The 17193-nt window shown below is 31.1% G+C and overlaps 1 protein-coding gene across 2 annotated transcripts; it reads left to right on the top strand.

Annotated features, from left to right (window-relative positions):
- Positions 1 to 1910: 1910 nt before the first annotated feature.
- Positions 1911 to 7777, top strand: LOC105108610 (DDT domain-containing protein DDB_G0282237-like). 2 transcript variants are annotated; one of them, XM_011002972.1, is made up of 11 exons: positions 1911 to 2077; positions 2820 to 3000; positions 3439 to 3611; positions 4610 to 5031; positions 5107 to 5176; positions 5442 to 5785; positions 5945 to 6393; positions 6508 to 6673; positions 6785 to 6946; positions 7025 to 7113; positions 7245 to 7777. In XM_011002972.1, exons 2-11 carry the CDS (start codon positions 2888 to 2890, stop codon positions 7393 to 7395), a joined length of 2139 nt encoding a protein of 712 aa, XP_011001274.1. In that variant the 5' UTR covers positions 1911 to 2077; positions 2820 to 2887; the 3' UTR covers positions 7396 to 7777. The 2 variants fall into 2 exon arrangements, with proteins under 2 accessions (XP_011001274.1, XP_011001273.1); XM_011002971.1 differs by having other exon boundaries at positions 5439 to 5785.
- The last annotated feature ends 9416 nt before the right edge of the window (positions 7778 to 17193 follow it).

The raw sequence follows: 17193 nt of genomic DNA, 5'->3' as shown, positions 1-17193 counted from the left end.
ATATATATATATATATATATATATATATATATAAATTCAACTAATCATAATTAGCTATAATTTTTTTTTTCAAACCATAACTATAAAAAAGTTATCTAAAAAAACAAACAGACTCTCCTTAATGCAAAATCATCAGACATTTCCAAGGCTAATCTTGATTTAGAAACCATTTGCTACTTTCTCTCGGTAACTTTCATGTTCTTCTTTGGTCCTCTCGTAACTTTTTGAAAGGTCTGCTAAACATAGGAAAAGGAGCTAACTTCTTCCAAATGACTGCTATTTTAGCTCTGTATTAGGCATTTATTTATTTATCTTAGAAACGAACTGTTTGATGGCTATGTTAGTGAAAATATCATGCATGGTTGTCTCACATGAGCAAGAATGTCTATAACATTACACAGACTAAAGTATTCTTAGTCATCATAACTTAGAACCAAAATGAAACCCCACAAATTAAGCCATGTACAGCAGAACTCACAATGGACTCCTCCATTGTAGAATGCTTGCAAACTGAACTGTAATGCAACAACCATGCATAAATGAAGTTGGAATTTTTGGATTTGTCATGACTGATGTTACTTAGACACTGTTCGGTGTTGGGTTAGTTTCTACTCTTCGTCCAACCATAAAAAAAGAAACTATTTTATTATTAAATAATTTCAGCTTTTTTTTTATATATTATGATTTATACATATTTTGATTTCAAATCTTGGTTTTGTAAGAGTTAAAATAACTTGTTTTTCATTTATGAAGACCTGCTTTTCATTTATTTGCATGTAAAAATATATTTCGCAACAATTTTAACTAAATTTTTCTTAAAATCTACTTCTTCAAATCACAACTAAAAATATATATTTTTTAAAACCATAACTATAAAATATCACAATATCAAGACATATACTTACTCTTATTTCCGTTGATAAATTATGACTTTGCATGCAAGAAAGCAAACCATTCATGTGAAGATATAACTAGTGGGTTGCGACAATTTTTTTCAGAAGGGTCAACTGTTTAAAAATTATTTTTTATCAATTAGAATATATTCTTTATTGTAGCCTGAGTTCTTGGTTTTGAACAAATAGTTCCCTATCTATTCACTTGTTATGTGTTAAAATGCACATACATTTAGAAAAAAAATCCTGATTTGGAGAAGAAAAATGAGAGAGTATACTTATCCATCAATTTACCTAAATATTTAAAATAGGTAAAAATAAAATCTTTAATATTTATTCTGGCATAATTTCTGGGCTGTCAATATCCATTATGATATACTCAAAGCCCGAGATCTTTGAGAATAGGCCTAACCTTAATTGGGTCTAAGTTGAACTACTAAATGGTGTTGACTTTTGACCTAGCCCATTATACATGAGTTTTTATTTCATAACAATGTTATCTTTTCATTTTTAATGTAATAAAAATTCTAATAAGCTTAAGGATAATATTACAAAAAATAAAAATAAAAATAGAATATTAAAATCAGGGAAGGAAGTTTCAGCTTAGCTTTGATATTTATCATTCTAAATAGCTAATATGAGAAGGAAAAGTTTTGGACCGATCGGGTTATAATAAAATTTAAAGGTAAAAATTGAGGTCATGAGATAATCATAAATATTGGTCTAGATCTTAAATAAATAAAAAATTAAAAAATTAAAAATTACATATATATTAAACTAATTATATACTAAATAATTATAAATTTTAATGTTTTTATTTGATATCAGGTTTTAATTATATATTCTTAATGAATATCTATATTTAAATATTTAATAAATACTTAATTTGATATAAAAAAAATTTATACCTAATTATTTTGGGCTCCGACAAACCCACCTATAGGTGATTAAAGTAATTTTTCATAAAAAAATAATATCTTTTAAATTACAGTCTTGGGTTCCCATCAAGCTGGGATTAGAGAGTAGAGACAACGTTTGCAACATTCGGAAAACACAAAAACGTGCCAAGTTTCGTCTCTCTTTCGGTCCATTCGAAGGAACAATAAATACCCAAGAAACGTAGTCAAGAACCACCGCCTCTCCCTCGCTTTCTCGATTTGCATTCCTCAAATCTAGTCCTCTCTGTAAGCTATTTCTCTCTTTTACTCTGCTTTTCTCTTCTTTTGTTCTAGTTCTTGACTTATTTTGCTCAAAATTTCGGTTATGGCGGGAACCTGATTTTGGTATAGTCTTAATGTTTTTTTTTTCACAATTTTTTTGGTTATGGAAAATGGGGTTTTCTTGTTTTGTTGTGGGGCAGTGAAGAAAACTAAAAAAATAATATTTTCATTGTTTTTTATGATGAATATTGGCAAATGGGTTCTCTAAGAAAAGGTTTTTGAGTGGTCAAAGTGAAGGTGCTTAAATTCTAGGTTTTTTTTTTTTTGTTTCAGGTTTGTGGGTTGTTTCTATTTATTGTAAAACAAGCTTGACTGTAATGATTTGGATCAATGTGACACTTTTTCATTTTTTTGTTATGCATAAATTTTTAGAATTGAGTGACTTGTTGTGCCCTTTTGTTTCTAGGGTTTCCATGGGAAAAAAACAGATTGTTTAGGATAATTTAGTTGAACTTGGACATGAAAGGAGGTTACTTTGTGGGAATGTGTGAAAAAGATGTGAACTTTTGTTATATTTTGACGTTATTCTTTTGTTATATTTTGATGTTATTTGATCTGGCTTTTCATTTGGTTGTAAGTTGGAATGAAGGAAATAAAAATGTGATCTAAAGAATGAATTTTAGTTGAGAATCTCTGAGTGGGGTCTTAATTTGAAATTATTTTGTGTTATTGCTTAGGTGTTTGCTCATGGTGTATTTTTGTGCAGTTACAAAATTTTTGACTTTGGGGACATTTGCGAGATTTTGTGGTTTCTGATCTGGGTGGGTTCCAACAATGCCATTATTAAAGAAAAAGGCGTTTCCCTTGTTGGAACCGCCTAAGGACTTGGATCCTAATGAGCTTGTATACCAAGTTCGATTCACAAAAGAGATATTCCGAGATTATCAGTATCCTTCTTTAAAAATTATTGAAAGTAATTGTATAGAATGTTTTATTTGATTTGCATGATGAGTTAGTTTTTAATCCTTATAGTTTCTTATAGACCGTAGAAAACTCTGTTTGGTGGAGGTCCCCCTTTCTTTCTGCTGCCACATGTGGTATTCCTAGGTTTTCCTTAGTTTGGATTAGGGTGTAGATGAACTGGATAATGAACTGGATAAAAGGTCAAAAGAGATATTCCTAGGTTACGGGTTTTCCTAGTTTGAATTCTTAAGGCTGTATGAAATATGAATTCTATTTGGACATGCTAAATTGTTTGACACATTTTGTATTCATTCTAACTGAAGCAGGCAAAACTGTGTTGGGCTTCTAGGTATCGGCTTCTTGCATGATGGATGATTAATTAAGATGGATTGCGAGTTGTTTTTTTCCTTAGTTTGAATTAGAATATATTTGAACCGGATAAACTTGTATCGCCAGAGAATTTGGACATGTAAAGTTAGCGGGAAAGGTAACTTGACTTATGAAGAGGCATTGGTGTCTGAAAAACATGCAACTAAGAAGGTTCCAGAGATACCCGAAGAGCTCATGGCCATGGCACTTCACACCATTCAATTTAGTAAGAACTAACTCTCTGCTGTATTAATATGAATACTATTATTTTATTTATTGATCTGTTCTTTTCCCTCCTCGTCCTTCATCTCTTCTGTATGGTTATTGATCACTTTGCTGATGCTTTTACAATGTGGATTTCTTTTGCGCCCTTCAATGCCTCATATCAAATATTTGGCAAACAATACCTTGCTCAGTTATGCTTCTTGATTTCTGTGTGGAAATGATTATAAAGGTTTGACATGTTTGACATATGGAGACATGGCTTTATTTTGATATACATCAGCTGATATTCATTTACAAAACAAAAGAAGAAAAAAAAACAGAACGATGATTTGCATTTGTACAATTTTTTGTTCAACAATGTTTAGAATCATATTTGCAGTTTTCATATTTTAATCTCATGTGCTTGTTGTGTAGCTGCCGCATCACTTTCATATGGTCTAGTCCTGCAGAGGCTAGTGTTACACCCCTGGGAAAATCTGAAAATTGCATTTGGTGTACCATAATCCATAATAATCAAAGCTCTAGTCTGTTAGTTTACTTGGTTCAAACTTGAAAACCTTTCCAAAAGAATGTGGATCAAATTGGATGACATATCAGTAACATGATCTATAATTTTTTCTTATGTGAATCAATTTTCTGCAATGCAACATTTCATGTACTATTATTTAAGGTTCAATGCATAAACTGTGCTTTTCTCTAAAAGTTCAGTTATAATTATCCTGGTTATTGTTACTTTCAATTAGAAGCTTGTCTCTTCCTTTTGAAGTAGCTGGTTGAGACTTTCCAATGCACTGATGCTATAAAATAAATTTGAAACATAATTTTTTTTTGGATAAGATCTGAATTGCCTGTAAGAGAAAATCAAAAAGTGGCTTATGTGCTTATTTTTTGTTGTAAACCCAAACATTGGCTTTGTATGTCTTGAAATGCCTGTTTGGCTTTTACTCCTTTTATCCACAGATTCTATGTTTTTGTATTTACGGCCCATTGGTATTTCAGGTATGCTTTCATTGAAAGATCTTGCAGACAAGATAGCAGAAAAGTTGCAGGAAACTTTGTTTATAGGAGCTGAATTACATGGAAAGAGAGAGAAAAGTGATATCTGCCCTTGCAAGATATTAAAGGTTCTGGGGGAGGGTACTGTTAAAACTAAATATGAGGTAGCATGGCTTGATAGGAATAAGAAAGTAACAGAAACTGCAATAGTGAACCGAAATGATCTGATGTGGAAGAAATCTCCTTTCAGTAGGAACAGTTTGAAGTCTTTTATTCGGAAATCTACATATCGAAGTTTTCCTTTGGTGCTTCATGACAAACTGGCAGAAAAATATCGAATCTCAAGGGATCCACCACAGGATTTAAAGGGCAAGGTTTTCATCCAGGATGGAATAGTCTATAATAAAAGAAAGAAAGATGCCACGGTAAATATACTGTTAAATTTTCTTGGTCTTTAGAGTTCATCGCATATCATGTTGGTTTGTATGCATCATGTCCAGGATGTAGAAGAATCTGGAAAACTTAAAAAGAAGAAAGTGGAAGGTGAGGAAGCTGTGGCAACCGGGAAAGGTAGGTTAGAAATATAGAAGCTACCTATTTCTTTCTTTTTTCTTTTATATAAATTTAGCCTGCCTTTTATATATTCATAGTATGCTTTGTCAGTTCTTTGTGTAAATCTGAGATTTTATTAGCATTGTTCATATTTTACTTCTTTCTCTTTTATTGGGGGTTGAGAACTTGAGCAGAGTTCGTGATATTAAAAGGCCCTTGAGGTCATGCATATCTAATAAATCATCATTTGATGTTTTCTTTTATTTCTGTATTTAAACTGAAGATAATCAACAAAAGGAAGAGCCTATCAAGTATCCAATCGATGATCTTTTGGTGCAGCCCGGAATAGATGATCCAGTTTTTGCAGCCCGCCCTTTGCCTTCAAGGGACTTTAAAGTTCCAATGGATTGTGTTGGGGATCTTCTAATGGTTTGGGATTTTTGCTCCTCCTTTTGTAAGCTGTTACATCTGTCGCCGTTCTCTCTTGAAGATTTTGAAAATGCCATTTGCCATAAGGGCAGTAATGTGAATCTAATTGTGGAAACACATTCTTCTCTACTTCGGTTATTAAAACATGACAAAGATGAATATTTTTCAGCTATTCATAAAAGAATCCGATCATTGAAGGTATAGTGCTAATTTCCCTTGCTATTATGGAAATTAAGTATGGTTACAAGTGGATTCTCACATTTTCTACAAAATTAGGTTTCTCGCTGCTCTTCATTCAGGGCTTCTCTTTATCACTAACTGTTGATGACTTCTGATTTTTGTTTTCTTTTTTGACAGATAACATTAACTAATTGGACAGAATATCTGTGTGATTTTGTAGAGATCATCAATGTTGGTGATTTTTCCACTCACATAACAACAATTAAGCGGGGGCACTATGGCCTTTTAGATGCTCAAGTCAAATTAGGAATCTTAAGAGAATTGGTCAATGAAGTCCTTGAAACAGATATTGTGAGGGAGAAGTTGGCTGAATATGTTGAAGAGCGGCAGGTACTCTTAGCAACGAAGAGGGGGGAAGCACTGGAGGAGGGCAGGAAAAAAAGAGAAAAGGAACAGTTGAAGGCCAAATCTGTTGCTAATGGAGTAATGAATGGGCATGGTGCTGATATCATAGGAAAAAATCAACCTGTGTTGGCAAATGGGAATCACATTGGCCAGAATGGGCAGATTGCAAAAAAGAAGGAAGAGATCTTCTCAGCCAGACCAAACAATCCATCAAAAAGAAGGTTTCATTTTTTTATTGTATGTCAGTGCACGAGTTCACACACACTTACAGAGGAATATGGACTTGAGAATAATAGTAAACTTGCCTAATTTGAAGCTCATTGCAATTTGGACAGTGAGAGTAGCTGTTCGGACATTGAATCAAAGAAAACAGGCAAGAAGAAGAATATGAATGTGGAAGGCCAAGCAGAGAATGTGATAGATTTAACCAAAAGGGAAGCATTGATACTTTTGAGGGATGAAAAAAATACTGCAGCAAAACGGAGCAGCAAAGAGCAAAGGGTTTTACCTTCTACTGATCTTGCTCTCCCTATAGTGCGCCTGCATGTGTTTATATGCTTGCTCTTGTTGCTTTGCTCATTTTTCATTGTTTTTTTTTTTTTTTTGATGTAGAGAGAATATTTTGAACGTGAGATAGAGAAACGGATCCTGCACACCAACCCTCTGGGTAAAGACCGAGATTATAACAGATATTGGTGGTTCAAGCGTGATGGGAGGATGTTTGTTGAGAGTTCTGATTCCAAGCTATGGGGCTATTATTGTTGCAAGGAAGAGGTAGCGGGCACTGAATAATTGTTATCTATCTACCTTTTTTTCTTCCTTTCTCCAATCACTCATAGTTCTGTTGAACAGATTGATTTATTGATGGGCTCATTGAACCCCAAGGGCGAGAGAGAAAAGGCTCTTCGAAAACAGGTGGAGAAATTCTACAGCAGAATGTGGTGAGTGATTGTTCGTATGTACATGAAATTATTTCCGTTTCCTTGCAATCAAGACAGCCATGCATCTTCCTTTTTTCTTTATCAATTTGTGTCTAACCTATTAACATATCTTATACAAAACCTTTTACCAGCATGGAACTCCAGAAGAGATCAAAGGATTTGGCTAACAGAATTGCATTGGAAGAGGCTGTGCAGAGGAGATCTACTCGTGTTCGGGCTCTACCGAGAGAGAATCCTGCCAATGCTTTCCTCAATTATGTTAACAAGTGGAAAGAAGACTAACTTGGCTTTACAGTTATATTTGAAGGCTCAGTCTCTGGTCGAGTTTAGCTGAGGACCTATACCAATTTTTTAAGGCCCGAATGTTGGGATATGTGAGAGTTACGAGATTTTTACAACGTTACTGCCAATTCATTATTTTGTTGGTCGGAAGCTGTGGAATCCGGGGGTGATGAGCGAGGTAGGAGTTACGACTGGGACAGAGGCAGTGGTCTTCAAGATAACAGGGATGGAAGAGTTTTTTCTTCGCCCATTCCCTCGAGCATTTGACAATCTTGTATTAGCACTTGCCTCAATTTTTGTAAATGGCATGGTTGCCTTGTGAGACCATTACTTGTATTCATTGTTATGTGCTCCTGCTGTTAGTTATTTTTCTTTTTTCATTTTTTCTCCTGTATATCCATTTCCGCTAATGGGGAGCCATTTTCTAGAGGTCTGCTTTTTTGGTAAAATACATCATAGTTTCAAGCAGAAGGCCATTGACAACTCCTGAGGCAAGAAGCAAACTAGAGAGCAAGTAGCCTCAACAGCTTCATATGCCAATTGCCATGCATCGAGCATTTTAGCATTCTTGGTCTTGCGTGCATGAAGTTTAGCTTCCACGCATTTACAGGGTAAAATTCTTTGGTTTCAGTGGGGCTTTAGCTTTTGAAGGTGTGTCCTAGTTAGCTTCTTGAGCTTAAGAAGTTTGTCTTGTAAATCTGACAAGTTCTTTAATTAATGGTCTTCTCCAAACTGTAACAAGGCTTGTCTTTTACCGGATTATCAAAGATCTTTTATTGGATTCGTCACAAATGGTCTGGTCAGAGAAATCGATAAATCTAAATTTAAAGAAAGATTTTTTTTTTCCTGGGGCTCAATTTAGAGGATTCAAGAAACTAGTTAAGAAAAAGATTTATTTTCTTTGACCTAGCTATATTTTGTATCATATTTTTTTTATACTCATTAGATTAGGTATATAAAAATCTTTTAAAGATTCACCATATTATTATTAATATTAATATTATTTAAGAAATAGTATATAAAAATCTTTTAAGGGCTCACCATTATCGTATATAAAAATCTTTTAAGGGCTCACCATATTTCTATTAATATTAATATATATATTAGTGATATTTCTTATTAATATTAACACATGAACTAGGTATATTTTTTTTTAAACACTATTCAAGAAATATTATAATTTGTTATCTCCTCTTTATAAAAAAGTTTATTGGTTATGAATAGACCATGAATTCTTTAAATAAAAGGTTCAAAATCTTTATTTTCTACTCTCTCTCTCTCTCTCTATATATATATATATATATATATATATTTTCAAAGTATTTTTATGTAATATTATTGCATTTTTTTCTTAAAAAGCCACAAGCTTAATCATTGGAGAGTCTTTAAATTTACTAAAATGAACTTTTTACAGGTATTAAACACTCGTCTTCAACCACTTTTACTAAACAAATAAATCAGATTGTCAGAACCAAAAAACAACCGATTATTCAAAATATAAATCTTGCTCAAGCTAATTGAATTTTTTATAACATCATCATAAACATGTTAAATAATATTATGTAGTCTTATTTATTAAGGGTGAAATAATACTTTCAATTTAACCTATATATACTTTATTTGTATTTAAGTTAAGATTAAGTATTTATAATAGACAGATCATTCATAATTCTAACCTTCTTTTTGTGTTTGATCTTAATTATTTTAACATGGTATCAGAATTGGTTTTATGAAACAAGACTTAATCCTGAATATAGCTTTGCGGATCCAACTTTATATTTGTATTCAGTTTCTACAATTATTTTGGTATTTTATCAAGAAGATATTTGTTTAGTTTATGCAATTTGATATTTTGTTTTCCACTGCTTTTGCATTCTAGTTCTCTGTGATTGTTAATTATGGCTACTGAAAAAGATGATTCACTTTAGTCTATAAGTGTAAGGTTGGATGAGAAGAATTATTCATATTGGAGTTATATAATGAGAAATTTTCTTAACGGTAAGAAGATGTGGGGGTACGTTAGTGGAACTTATATGATACTTAAGAATATTGAGGAGGGAAATGTTGTTTTGATAGGTACATGAGAAGCAAATAATGAAAAGATCATTACTTGGACAATTATTTTATTGAGCATTTGATAGGTGCACAGTTGGCGAAGTACGAGACAACAAAAGAGGTTTGGAATCATTTGTAAAGGTTATTCACATAATCAAAATTTACAAAATAGTATCAATTAGAGAATGACATATAAGCTTTTCATCAGAAGAATATGAATATTCAAGAGTTTTATTTTGCTATGACAGATCTTTGGGATCAATTGGTTCTTATAGAATCGGTAGAATTAAAGGCATGTGGTGCCTATATTGAGTGTAAAGAGCAGCAACAATTGATACAGTTTTTAACAACATTTCACAATGATTTTGAAGGACTTAAAGGTTCAATTTTACATCGTTCTCCATTGCCTTCTATTAACTCTGTTGTCAGTGAGTTATTGGCCGAAGAAATATGTCTTCAGTCTTATTCTGAAAAGGAAATCCTTTCTGCTTCAAATCTTTTGGTACTAGAAATACCTTCTAAGCTATTCTCTAATCATCAGAACAAGTCTTACACAAAGATTGGCTTTGATGAGTGTAGTTTCTGTAAGTAGAAAGGTTATTAGAAGACTCAGTATCCTAAGTTGAGACATCAGAATCAAGCTTGGAAGCCTAACAGCCAGTCACAATCTAATGCTCATAGACCACATCAAGGTTATAAATCACCATATCACAATACCGCAGCAGTAGCTTCCCCACTCTCTATTACCGATCCTAATACTTTGGCTGAGCAATTTCAGAAGTTTCTCTCCTTTCAACCATAAGCAATGTCAACTTCTTCTTTCATAGGTTAGTTGCCTCATAGTTCCTCAGGTATGTCACACTTTGAATGGGTGTTGGATTCTGGTGCTTACCATCATATGTCTCCAGACTCCTCATCTTTTACCTCTATATCCCCTTTATCCTCCATTCCTGTTATGACTACTCATGACACTCCTATACCCTTAGCAGGTATTGGTTCTGTTGTCACACCTCATTTTTCTCTTTCTAATGTTTATCTTATTCCAAAACTCAAATTGAATCTTGCATCTGTTGGTCAAATATGTGATTCTAGTGATTATCTAGTCATGTTTTCTTGTTCTTTTTATTATGTACAAGATCTACAGTCTCGAAAACTGATTAGGACAGGTTATAGGAAAAATGGGCTATATATTTTGGATAAGTTAAAAGTGTCAATTGTTGCTGCTGCCGTTGCTACTACTATCGTTGATTTGTCTTCCTTTCGTTTGAGTCTTTCATCTTTTAGTTTTTATTTATAACATTCCTTTTTAGGTCATGTTTCATCTTCTCGTTTGAGATTTTTGGCATCCACAGAAGCTTTAAAAAATTTAAAAACTTGTGACATTTCTGATAGTAGTATATGTAAACTAGCAAAATTCTCTTCTTCACCTTTTAATCGAAGTATTTTTGTTTCTTTGAAAATTTAAAAACTTGTGACATTTCTGATAGTAGTATATGTAAACTAGCAAAATTCTCTTCTTCACCTTTTAATCGAAGAATTTTTGTTTCTTTTTCACCATTTGATTTTATTCATTTTGATGTATGGGGACCTTCTCCTGTTGCCATAAAAGGAGGGTCTCGATATAATATCTCTTTTATTGATGATCATACTTGTTATTATTAGGTTTATTTAATGAAACATCATTCTGTATTCTTTGAGATATATGCAGCTTTTCAAGCTCTTATCAAAACTCAACATTCTGTTGTGATCAAATGCTTTAGGTGTGATATGGGTGGGGATTACACTCTAATAAATTTTGCCAATTGCTTGCCTTAGATGGAACCATCCACTAAACTTTATGTACAAATACTCCTGAGCAAAATAGTATTGCTGAAAGAAAATATAGGCACATTATCGAAACTGCTCATTCTCTCTTATTGTTTGTTTTTGTTCCTAGTAAGTTTTCTCCCGTAAGTTTTAGGGAGAAGCTGTTCTTACTGCTGTAAGTTTGATCAATACGATTCCATCTTCTCATAGTTCTAGTCTATCTTTTTTTGAAAAGTTATATGGATATGTCCCTGATTATTTATCATTTAGAGTCTTTGGTTGTGCTTATTTCATTCTTTGTCCTCATGTAGAATGTAGTAAGCTATCCTCTCGATCCGCTATTTGTGTCTTTCTGGGTTATGATAAAGGTAAAAAGGGATATCGTTGTTTTGATCCAGTAACTTAGAAACTTTATGTGTCTCATTATGTTGTCTTTCTTGAGCATATACCTTTCTTTTCTATTCCATCCACTACTCATAGCTTGACTAAAACTAATCTTATTCATATAAATCCCTTTTCTGAGGATTCTGATAATGATATCTCTCTCCATGTTCAATTAATTTGTACTCATAACTCTGCAGGTATTTGTACTTTACTCTTTGGCACACCTGAAGCTCCATTCTCATCTACAGCCCCTTAAGCTTCATTTGAGATTGTGAATCCACCTCCACGTCAGTCCATCCGTATTTGTAAGCCCATAAAACTACCATATTTTTCTTATTCTTGTTATTCTTCATCATTTACTTCCTTTTTAGCTTCTATTCATTGTCTATTTAAGCCATCTTCTTATAAAGAGGCAATTCTTAATCCGCCTTAGCAGTAAGCTATGGATGAGAAACTTTCTGCTTTGCATAAGACAAATACTTGAGATCTGGTTCCTTTATCTTCTGGTAAGAGTGTTGTTGATTATCGTTGGGTGTATAAGATCAAGACTAATTCTGATAGGTCTGTTAAGCGATACAAAGCTAGGCTTGTTGCAAAAGGATACTCTTAACAATATGGTATGGATTATGAGGAAACATTTACCTCAGTTGAAAAAATAACTACTATTTATACTCTTATTGCCTTAGCTTTGATTCGTTAGTGACATATTTCTCAGCTTGATATTAAAAATGCTTAAATGGAGATCTAAGTTTATATGACACTCCCTCCTGGTATTTTATATGACTCTGGATATGTTTGTAAGCTTAAGAAAGCATTATATGGTCTCCAACAAGTACCTCATGCTTGGTTTATGAAATTATCTATTGTGATCTCATTTCTTGGCTTTGTTTCTAGTAGTTATGATTTTGCTTTTTTTATTAAGTGCACTAATGCAGGTTGTATCATTCTATTTTTATATGTTGATAACATTGATGGTATTTCAGTCTTGAAGATAGAGTTAGCTAGACGATTTGAAATGAAGGATTTGAGTTATCTTCGATATTTCCTAGGTATTGAGGTAACATACTCACCTAGAGGTTATCTTTTTTCTTAGTTGAAATATGTTGCAGATATTTTTGAGCGGGCTAGACTAACTCATAACAAGATTGTAGATACTCCTAATGAGGTCAACGCGAGGTACTCTTCTTCTGATGGTTTACCTTTGATAGATCCTATTTTATACCATACTATTATTGGGAGTTTGGTATATCTCACCATTACTCGTCTAAATATTGCATATGCTATTCATGTTGTTAGTCAGTTTATTACTTCTCCTACTACTGTTCACTAGGCAGCTGTTTTTCGTATTTTTGTGATATATTAGAGGTACAGTCTTTTAGAATCTTTTACTTTCATCTACCTCTTTCTTGGACTTGCGTGCATACTCTGAAACTGATCATGGTAGTGATTTCATGGATCGCAAGTCTGTTATCGGGTTTTGTATCTTTTTAGGTGATTATCCTATTTCTTGAAAGAGTAAGAAAAAATCCATTATTTCTCAATCATCCATCGAAGCAGAATATCGTGTCATGACATCTACTACCAAAGAGATTGTTTAATTACATTGGTTATTTGCTGATATGAGAGTTTTCTTTTCTCATCCTACTTTTATGTATTGTGACAATCAGAGTTCTATTCAAATTGCTTACAATTTGTTCTTTCATAAGCGAACTAAGTACATTGAGATCGATTGTCATCTTACTCTTTATCATCTCAAGCATGGCGCCATTGCTTTCCTTTTTGTTCCTTCTTCCTTGCAGATTTCTTTACCAAGACGCATTCCATCTCTCGTTTTTGTTTTCTGGTTAGCAAACTCTCGATGCTTGTAGTTGCCACATTTTTTTGTTTTCTGGTTAGCAAACTCTCGATACTTGTAGTTGCCACATTATGAGTTTGAGGGGAGATGTTAAATAATATTTATGTAGTCTTATTTATTAAGGGTAGATTAGTACTTTCAGTTTAACTTATATATACCTTATTTGAATTTAGGTTGAGACTAAGTACTCATAATATGTATATCATTTATAATTTTAGTCTTCTTTTTGCGTTTGATCTTAATTATTTCAACAAAATAAACTAAACAGAACATTTAGTATTCTTATATAAAGTCTGTTCAGAATTTCTCCATTGATTAAAACATTGAATTGATTAGTGATATAAGCAAAACCTATTATTTTTTTTATATATTTTTTAAATAAATTGTTTTTAATTTGATAAGTATATGAGCAAAACCTATTATTTGTAAATTTAAAAAGCTGAGTTAAGATTACCGAGAACCTTAAGCAAAATTATAGTGAAATAAATTTATCTAATGTGACGTGATTAAAAAAAAAAAAACTTGAGATGAATTGTGATTTGAGCAAAATTTATGATTTTTTATATTTTTTTTAAAGAATATGGATTCAACTTTTTTTGATTTTTGTTTTTTTAGTTAATTTTTCAGATGTATAATCCATCACCAACTTAATTTATTTAATTAACTTCTTATTTCAATGTAATACTTATATTTAACCCATCATGAAAACCATGCTATAATTTCACTGATTGATTGACTACGTGTCTTGTTTATTACCCGAAGACTTTGTTTCTTGCTCTATTTTGTTCTTAATGTTTTAATAATATGAGCGGCTGATATAATACGGTAGTTTGTTCAATTGAGATCTCTACTATTAATTTGATCAATTAAGTCCTTCTATTATAACGCAATCATAACCCTCCATCCATGACTCTGTTAGCTTTGACTTGCTGTCATCCTCAAGATGTGCTTCGAGGTTAATTTGACTGAATTTGGCTTCGTCTCTAATTTGTAAAAGAAAAGAAAAAATTGTTTAGCAGGCTATATTTTATTTTCTGGTACTCTTAATTGTTAACGGAAAATAAATAATGATTTATTACCTTTTTGAAAAACCCTAAATTATCTAATTAACTTTGTTAAGAACATAAAGTATTTAGAGTTATTATTTCCTTTTGAAAAAAAAAAAAACATTATTATGTTTCTTAGATAATGATTCTTTCTTTTTCTTTATTGCTTTAATTGGGCTCATTGGATAATTTTCTCAATTTTTATTTTTTTAATTTTATCAATATCACTCTTTCTGAAATTACTTTTAACTAAAAAAATTAAAATTTATTTCCTAAGCACCTTTTCTCTTACAAATTAAAATTACAAATACAATTAATTTTCCACGAAGCTTCTGAATAGAACTATTGTGTTAGATTAAGCAAAAAAATTAATTATTCTCATCCGTTATAGCATAGTTTTGAAATCTTGACAGGTGGTCGACTTAGCACAGAGCCCGGGTCACCTCTCAAGCTTTAAGCCACTTTAAGGTATGACTTTGGTCTCCTTTTGTTTTTGTCTATTTCTTCCCTGCATGATCCGGTTTCTTGATCTTCTTTGTCTTTGTTTATTAAGAACTCCATTTTACTACGCATTTTTTTTCCAATCATGACCCTCCATTCGTGATACGAGTTGACGTTGACTAAATTTTGTTTTGTTTTAAAATTGTGAAAGAAAATAAGGATATTTTTATTTATTTACAGGAAAGCTGTTTTAAAAAAAAAAAAATTTTTTTTAAAATAAATTCCTAAAAAGTAAATTATTTTTTAATATTTAGTAGTGTTATAAAAAATAAATTGAAAAACACATTTCAGTACTTGATTATGTTATGCAAAATGAATTGGAAAATAATTTATTAATATTTTATTCCCAAGCCAAATTTTCCTTTGTCTGGAAAATGTTTTTCGTTGATCAACGTATTTAATGGCAAACAAATACAAGAAAGTTTGGAAAGTGATTTTTCAAAAAATATTTTTCAGAAAACAAACACAGCTAAAAAGAAAAATATTTTTCTGAAAACCAAGCCAAATTTTTTTTTTATTGAAAAATATTTTTTGTTGATCAGAAAGTATTTTTCATTGACCAAAAAATATTTTTTATTAATTAAAAACTGTTTTCTATTGACCAACTTTTCTAGTAACAAATAAATACAAAAAAGTTTGAAAAGCGATTTCTTAAAAATTACTTTTCAAAAAATAAACATGATTTAAATATTTAGCAGAAGAGTTTTCTAGCCTCTAGTTCTTAGACGAAGAAGGGTTAAGGAGTTTTCATTTAATATTATATTTATTAAAAATTCAAATTAGTTAAATAAACTCTATAATATAAGATTGATTATGTAAAAAATACTTTACCTTGTAAACATCCTATTTAAAATAAATTATATTATTGATCCTATTTAAAACAGGTTATATTATTGGTTTTATTTTAAGTTATTAAAAAATTATTTTATTTTATTTTTATAGTCTTAATTAAATTACTTTGGTATTAGTAAATATTTACTTATAAATATTTTTAATTTTAGTATTATAAAATAATATGTAACCCAGAAAATATAATATTCTCAAAATTAAAATTAAAATCTTGCTCCTAATGGGTGATATGAGTTGACGTTGAATAAATTTGGCCTGTCTTTAATTTATAAAAGAAAAAAAAAACTCTGTACTCTAAATTGTTAAAGGAAAATAAATAATAAATAATAAAAAAGATAAATTTTAAAACCCCAAATTACCTAATAACATTTGTTAAGACATAAATTATTTAGAGTTATTATTTCATTTTCATTAAAAAATTATTTATTTTTCATGGATAATGATTATTTCCTGTTTTAGATTACTTTAGTCGGACATGTTGGGTAATTTGGGGGGTTCTATAATTTTTATTATTTTAAATTTATCAATTCTCTTTTTGATTACTTTTAATCAAAAAATCAATATTTATTTCCTAAGCATTTTTCTCTCTTAAAAATTGAAGGATAACAAGTCATGTTTGGTGAGTATGGACATAACTCACGCATGAGAATGTTCTCATGGATATATAGAAATTGTAAATGAAAAATAAAATAAAAGATTTTTATTAGTTAATTAAATTAACAGTAGAGGGATTCAATTAATTAGTAAAATTAATTTTCCACGAAGCTTCTGGAAAGAACTATTGCAACAAATTAATTATTGCAACCCTTTTAAAACTCCCAGAAGAAATGGGAAGCAATTTCAATTATCATTGCTTCCTGGAAATCACCTCTCAAGCTTTATGCCACTTCCATGCATGACTTAGTCTTACTTTACTGCGTCTTTGTATTTTTCTAACTTTATAGTATTACCAGTGGAAACCTCCACTGCTGCTAAACTTGATACCTCATTTTCCTGTCACCTTCCCTTTGTTTATCAAGGCAGAAGAAGAAGAAGAAGAAGAAGAAAGATTCCTAATCAAGTTAGGAAAGAGTTCCTGATAAAAAAAACAATTGTGTTTACAATTTTTATTTAACTAGTTAATTATTATTTATAAAAATAATATTAATTAAGAATTATTTTTATAATATAATAGTTTGAATTTATATTTTCTCTATAAATATAAGTATTTATATATTCTGAAGCTTGTGCAATGAAAACATTATCACATAAATTAATTAATCGTACGTGTTTTGTCTAATTTCATTTGAACTGTGTTTACAA

Source organism: Populus euphratica, unplaced genomic scaffold (genome assembly GCF_000495115.2).
Source record: "Populus euphratica unplaced genomic scaffold, PopEup_1.0 scaffold196.1, whole genome shotgun sequence".
In the NCBI taxonomy this organism is placed as follows: Eukaryota; Viridiplantae; Streptophyta; class Magnoliopsida; order Malpighiales; family Salicaceae; genus Populus; species Populus euphratica.
The sequence above is the reverse complement of the archived record's forward strand: the minus strand, read 5'-3'. Positions and strand labels throughout refer to the sequence as shown.